Source organism: Telmatherina bonti (assembly GCF_933228915.1).
Source record: "Telmatherina bonti genome assembly, chromosome: 12".
Classification (NCBI taxonomy): Eukaryota; Metazoa; Chordata; class Actinopteri; order Atheriniformes; family Telmatherinidae; genus Telmatherina; species Telmatherina bonti.
In genome coordinates, this window is record NC_136610.1 from 34,166,203 (window position 1) to 34,173,587 (window position 7,385).

General features: G+C 35.2%; 1 protein-coding gene across 1 annotated transcript; it reads left to right on the forward strand.

The window, feature by feature from the left end:
- Window positions 1-379: 379 nt before the first annotated feature.
- Window positions 380-6,639, forward strand: LOC306763141 (charged multivesicular body protein 1B1-like; the record flags this gene model as incomplete). The annotated part of the gene is made up of 8 exons (XM_079249859.1): window positions 380-395; window positions 738-835; window positions 915-1,061; window positions 2,140-2,208; window positions 2,283-2,390; window positions 2,469-2,512; window positions 2,701-2,773; window positions 6,592-6,639. 8 exons carry the CDS (start codon window positions 380-382, stop codon window positions 6,637-6,639), a joined length of 603 nt encoding a protein of 200 aa, XP_079105985.1.
- Between the last annotated feature and the right edge of the window lie 746 nt (window positions 6,640-7,385).

The window sequence follows — 7,385 nt, forward strand, 5'->3', positions numbered from 1 at the left end:
AGAATAATCGGTGCCGTTTCAACTCCGCTGTTGTGCGCATGCGCTTCCTAAACATACTTAATTTTAACACTTTTAATCCCCATTTTTGCCCTTTTTCAAATATTTCTGTCTACATAACCCTTGCCTAAAATAAAATATTTCACAACAACTACAATTCTTGTTTCTCAACAACAACACAAATGCAAAACAGACACTTTAATTAAGTGAACTTAAGCTAAACCGGAAGTAGACAGAAGATTTATCTCTTGCTCGCTACGTTGCTACAGTGACAACTCTAAAAAAAAATACCTAAACAACTCTGGGTACTTTGCGAGTGTGTCCATATTTATTTGTTGTTTTATTTCCACAAGCAAACTAGCCCAAGAAAAAGACTTCTATCATGTCGAAAATGGAGAGTATCCTTTTTTTGTGTGAAGGACGGAAGCCACAGCTGGCTTGCAGGGGTCGTTGCTAGTCATAAGCCTTTGGTTACTATCTAACGCTGCGGATGATGAAGGGAAAAACACTGACAGCTGTCTACCTCACCCCGGAGTTTAATGTCTGGTTAATTTTTCACCAGCGTCGGACAGAACTGGTTCCTTTTTTATCTCTTCAATTAACCTAAATGTGCCGAGATGCGTCAGTAAAATTGCCCCATGCATTTCCCATTTTGAGTTATTCCCATTTTATTATTATTATTATTATTATTATTATTATTATTATTATTATTATTATTGTCCTTTGACTCTGCTCACCAGAACACTTGTTCAACCTCAAATTTGCTGCCAAGGAGTTGCAGAGAAATTCTAAGAAATGTGATAAAGAGGAAAAGGCAGAAAAAACCAAAGTGAAGCAGGTTGGTTTGTTGACTTCTGATCTTATTAGATGCCAGACATGCAGTATTAAGTTTGTATGTGCCTCTCTCCACCTCCCAGGCTATTCAGAAGGGTAATATGGAGGCAGCAAGGATCCATGCAGAAAATGCCATCCGTCAGAAGCATCAGTCCATTAACTTGTTGAGGATGAGTGCCCGTGTGGATGCTGTGGCCTCTAGGGTCCAGACTGCTGTCACTGTGAACCAGGTCACGGTTTCTCTTGTGTCCTGTTAAATGATGACCAGTAACAAACCTGACACCTTTACTGACCAAAGTCACACATTTATTTTATTTAAAGTAAAAGTGATTTATGAGCTTTATTGGGATGCTTATATAATGTCACTGGCTTGGTCAGTCAAGCAGCTATTTTCATTATGTTAAGGGCCTTTTTTGTCTCTTTAAAATACTGATAGCAAAATTATGTTTTTGCAGTAAAGACATGATGTTAAAATCATTGAACTTCATGAGGGTCCAACACTCATTTTTAAAACACTGACACTGAATCAGATACTATTAACCATGTTTTAGATATGATACTATCCAAGCAGCCATTTTATATTATTTTCCTATTTATTCTGTAATTTATTAGCAGTAATTAATTTAAATGGAAATATTCTGAAAAACATATAATAACTAAACAAGCTTACATCTTAGACATGCATATAATTTTTTTCATTCCATATAATTTACTCTGCATACAGATTTTAATACTAATGTTTCAAAAACTAAGTAATATTGTAGAAAAAGAGCTACAGTTCACAACCCCTTCAGACTGAGCCAAAAGAAGGAAAAGCAGCAAAAAGACACCAATTATAGTTACATAATGTGAATAGATGTACTTCAGACCTAAAGTAGGAAGGGCTCCATTACCTTAATAACATCTGCAGAAGTATTAGATGTGAGCTTGTATGGCTGAAAACCACCTTTCAGCGCCTCTGAATGTCACTGTATGCCTGATTAAGCCTTAATGCAACAGCATGAATAATAAAAATCATTCACTATAGCTTATTCATCTCAGACTGGGTTCATTTTTACAAGATTAATCCATAATCCTCCTCATATTAGGGCGGGTTTTAGGATAAGAGGTGGGCATGACACTTTATCTGAGTTTAAAGAGTTGCACTTGTGACACCTAGTGGAAGTATAAGGATACATCACTTGAAGCTCTGCTAGGTAAAATGTCATTTTAATGACGATATATGGGCTTATTCTGTTGTTTTAACAACAAATGAAGAAGACTGATGTGGTTTTGAGCATGTTTTTTTTTAATGATTTTATATTCCAGGTTTCTAAATCCATGTCTGGAGTGGTCAAGTCTATGGATGCTACGCTGAAAAGCATGAACCTGGAAAAGGTGAAAGACTCATAGATATACTTTACACTTCATGTTCATTCAGGGTTCCTCACTATAACTCCTTCCCTTCTCAGATTTCTGCTCTCATGGACAAGTTTGAAAACCAGTTTGAGACTCTTGACGTTCAGACGGCTCAGATGGAAGACGTAATGAGCAGCACCACCACCTTGACAACACCTCAGGTAAGAAGCGCCGATGGATACCAGCTGGGATAATATGTCCACTGTTTTCTGCTTCAGCTTTCATGTGATTTTCCCCAGAATGAAGTGGATCTGCTGTTGCATGAAATGGCTGATGAAGCAGGGTAAGACCTCCAATCTGTCTAAAAGCAAGCATGACAAGACGTACTTTATCATATATTTTTATTCAGTTGTATGTAAAGCTATTTATAAGGCTTTTTTTGTAATGCAAAAGTCCTACTATATGCATTTTAAAGATGCAATTTTATGAAAATCAAATCTCACGTCACATGCTTTCCCCACTTTTGTTTAGACTGGATCTCAATCTGGAGCTTCCTCCAGGCCAGACTACCTCACTGGCTTCATCTGTGGCATCGGTAGAGCAGGTATCACCTCCACGGCATTCCACAGAGTTGGCACATAAACAGAAACGTTAGCATTTCAAGAGCAAACTAACAGTTTTACAGCTAAAGTGTCTCCAAACTACCTTTAGTTGGAAATGTTAGATGTCATTGCACTCACTTAAAACAATGCAAGTCAAGGAAAGTTTATTTATATAGCACAGTTCAACAACAGTGTGATTCAGAGTGCTTTACAGAGACAATAAAACATTAGAAATTAACAAGCATAATTCAAAAATAAAACAAGAAAAATGAAATATCATTAAATAGAGACTATTAAAATGATGATCTATTTTAGCTTCAAAGAAACATGAAGATTTAGATCTGTTCCAGACATGTGGAGCATAGAAGCTGAAGCAGATTCTCCACTTCTTGCTTTTACTCTGTGAACATATAAAGTCATAAGTTATAAAAACTTATATAACATATAAAGGAATAAAGACCTGATCTAGATGACCTTAGGGGTCTGGTAGGTTCATATTGGGAGAAGAGGTCTCTGGTGCACTTTGGTCCTGAACCAGTCAGAGCTTTATAGACCAGCAGCAGAAATTTAAAGTCTATCCTGGCAGCCGGTGTAAAGACCTCAGAACTGGACTGATGTGGAAGTGTGGACTCAAGCAGACTATCAAGCCGACTAAGGATGAAAGCTCGGACTAGTTTAAAACTAAGTTTTAAAACTAAGAAATGTCATAATTTATGGAAAATATATTTTATCTTTTAAAATAAATGAAAAGTTGGCAAAAAACAAACAAACAAACAAACAAAAAAGCAAAATAATCACCAGAATATCTCACAACAAATTAGAGCAACTGAACAGATCAGTAACCTGATGCATAAATGAAAAGACTGTTTCATAATCATTTTAGTAATAATATACAATTCCTATTAAATAAATAGGGAAGTTTTCCAAAACTTCAGCAAAAAAACATTATTTATTTGTAAATTTAAACCTTTATTTAACAGACACAAGACCAAAGAATTTACTTTAGTGTGCAAAACAGAAGCACTGAAAAATAAAACAAAAAGTATGTAGAAATATAAGAAAAAACCAAAAGAAGTTACAACATTCTGCAAGATTGTCCAATCAGCACGTTAGTTGGTGACAGGTTAGGGTGTCAGGATTGGGTATTAAATGGGCAGCCTCCAAATATTAAATTTTTCTAAACAAGACTGGCCATTCTTTAGCACCACTTTGTGCTAAACTTGGTCTGATAATCATCAGTAAGTCTGAGAGAAAAATATTTCCTAATAGAGGATTTTAAAGAACCTTGATCTGTCAACAAATCATCTGTCATCTGTACACAAAATATTGTGAGCTGACTCATGGAAATGTCTGACCATAAAGGTCAAGGTATAAAAAGCCCTTTTGGATGACCTTTGAGCCAACAGCTGACATGTTCTGCCGCAGCACCCAGAAATCTAACATGTATTATACAAATATCAGCTTCATGCAGAAATGCTGTTAGGTTTTCTGAAAATGAGTTAATCTTAAATTAAAGATGACATAATGACGGAGCACTTGCTCTGTGGTCAGATGAGTCCACATTTCAGCTTTTTATGCAGATCTACATACAGTCCGGATGTCTCACCTCTTGAGTCTTTTACTGCTTTCATCAGGATTCCTCTAAAAAAACTACAAGTTAGTTAGTTCCCAACTTATTGAAAAGTATGATTAATATTTAGGGTGACGTAACAGTATGAAAACATGCTCTTATCTCTTTCTCTATTTTGTGTGCGTGTGCTGATTTCAGGTTTTTGTTTTATTCATATTTTCAAATACAATGAAGTTGGTGACTGAGAAGTTTAAAACTAATTTCTTTAAAATGCTTTAAAAGCTTGCATGAACTGACTAATCACAAGTTTTATGATTATTTTTTTTATATTAGAAAATTTGACAACCTTTCTGGAACTGCAGTTTAGAGAAAAATGCCTCCAAATGGTTGAATTTCATCTGAAACTTTATATAATATAGAAATATAGTAAAATCAGGCACATTGTGAAGAATATTACAAGACGAGCCAGAAATGCTGAGCAGCTGATTTATGTTTTAAAATAAGAATTGTGAAATATGGTAGCTGCCTTCATCCATATCTACGTCTGCAGAGAAGCAAAAATCATAAAAATAAGCATAAAAATAAAACATCATATCCCAAACTTATGTGAGAAACTGGAAATAGTTGCATGCTCTATGATTGAAGTTATGTGTAGGAGCCATAAAGGTAAGTTATTTTAATGCCGGCGTATGCACACTTGATCACTTTGGGTGTGTATTCTGTGGTTACAAATAGCTGCACTCACCTGGGTGCATCACCTGCCTTGGAGCATGTAGGAGTGGGGTTGGGTTCACAAGTTTTTTTCTTGACTGTAAAATTATGGAAGTCGTGCATCATGTTCTCTTCATTTTTATTTCTTTGCATACATGGAATAAAAAATTGATTTTACTTCTCTGTGACATTGAAAATAAGCAATTATAACCTATGGCGGCTGATTAAAAAGGTGCCGTTGTACAGGTAGCTGCTAAGACCAGGTGTCCAAACCGTTTTTGAAAAATCTACCAGGTGTTTAAAATCTCTGTGGTGCGTTTAGCCAAGTCACATTTCTCCCTTTACTTTGTGTCTATGTAAAACTTCCCCCAAAAAGACCCAACACATGGAAAACAATCAGATAAGTCCATCCTCTGAATATCAGGTCTTTATTTGTCCCTTTAACAAAATGTAAACAATAACAGCGCCAACCATTTTTAGGGATATTTATCATTTATTACAATATTATGTCAAATTTCTATAGTGTGATCTTCAGCTTTCTGGTGTCCATTAATGTGCAAAACACAGAAATCACATTGTGTTCCACAGGATTTTAAGCAAAGTTTGAACCATTAAGTGAATATATCATTTACTTAATATATATATATATTAAGTAAATATATCATATATGTAACTCTGGGTTCTTATGGGTTAAAATACAATTTAAAATGATTTAATAACATACAAAGTCTGCAGTGTGAAAACTCTGTCTCATCTTAACCATTTGAGGCTCGATTAATAAAAAAAACGTTCAGAAAAGATTTTATTTGGACCTTCTTAACTATTTGACGTGTCAGAATTATGACAGTGTAAACTTCTGCTTCCTGGTGTCTGTTAGCAGCAGAAAACAACAGGAACATTTTAACCATAAACTGATGCAAAATGTCTCAAACTGTATGGATCAATATGTCATATCGGGCTTTATGGGGATAAAATCTCATTGTTCACTGTCATCCTACAAAAATCCTTCACTCGCAGAAATCAGGTGTGTCGTTGCTTCCCAGAATTCCCAGGAACAGAATGGGAAGCAGAAAATAAAGTTTCCAGGCACGCTTCTTGTGGATCGTGTGACCAGTTAGGCTGTAGGTTTCCGTCTCTGCTTTTCCATTAAAACACGTCTACTTGAAAAAGTTCTGATCATTTTCAGCAATTTTGACTTTTTTTTCATTACTATCATTTTAATTCTTGCTGTTTTGGGAATTTCTCTTCATTAGTTTTGTGTGTGAAAAGTGCTGTAGAAACAGAGCTGAAAGAAGCTGCGGTTCCGCCTGAGGCTTTTCTTAAAGCCTCATTGAGGCAGGAACTAATCCTGTAAGGATTTTCTGTGATTTTTGCCAGGTAACATCCTCTCATCTTTCAAGGATAGAAAAGAGATTTATGGATTTTCTTAAACAGTTATTCTTTGAGCCCATAAATGCTGACATCTTTTTACTTCTGGGAAACCAGTTTACCTGCATCTTCATGTCACTGATTCGCTTTGCGTTGTCGGTTTGTCATCAGGATGAGCTTTCCCAGAGGCTGTCCAGGCTGCGGGACCAAGTGTCCTAATGACACGGAGGAGAAAAGGAGGCGGCGAAAGTGAAGGCCAAAACACAGGGATTGAAAGAGGAGGGAAAAATAAACCTGCGCTATGTGCCTGCACACTTCGTGTGCTCCTCCCTGTTCTTATTTCAAGGGAAATAAATGGGAACAAAGTGCTGCAATGAGAGAAAGTCTTGCCATTTACTGCATCAAACTACACTGTTAATTTCCCTTTTGGCTACATTATTGTTTCAGTTCAGTAGCTGTAAAAGCAAATCACTGCTGATATGTGCATTTTTAACAAGTATTAAAAAAAAACAGTAACGTGCAGCTGATACCTCATTCTAAATGGGTTATAATGTATTTATAAAATGCAAAAGCAATGTATTTATTAGTTTATTTATATATATTTATATAATGATAATGATGTATTGATTTGACTGATTGGCGTAACTATTGGATATGAGGAGTTCTGGTGTTGCTGTGTTATTTATCTCTGTGTTTCCAGTCATGGTTACTGTTGTCCTACTTGGTTGTTTACTATCTTATTATTTATATGTATATAAACTTAAAATTATTATTTTTTTAACATGTAGCATTAGCCACTAAACAGACTCACCATGCACCTATATGCACGGAAAGAAAGCAAATAAAAACATTTAAACCAACCATGCTTTGATTTATTTATTTATTCATTTTATTTGTTTTATTTATTTATTCATTATTTTATTTATTCATTATTTTATGTTTTATTTATTATTTTATTTGTTTTA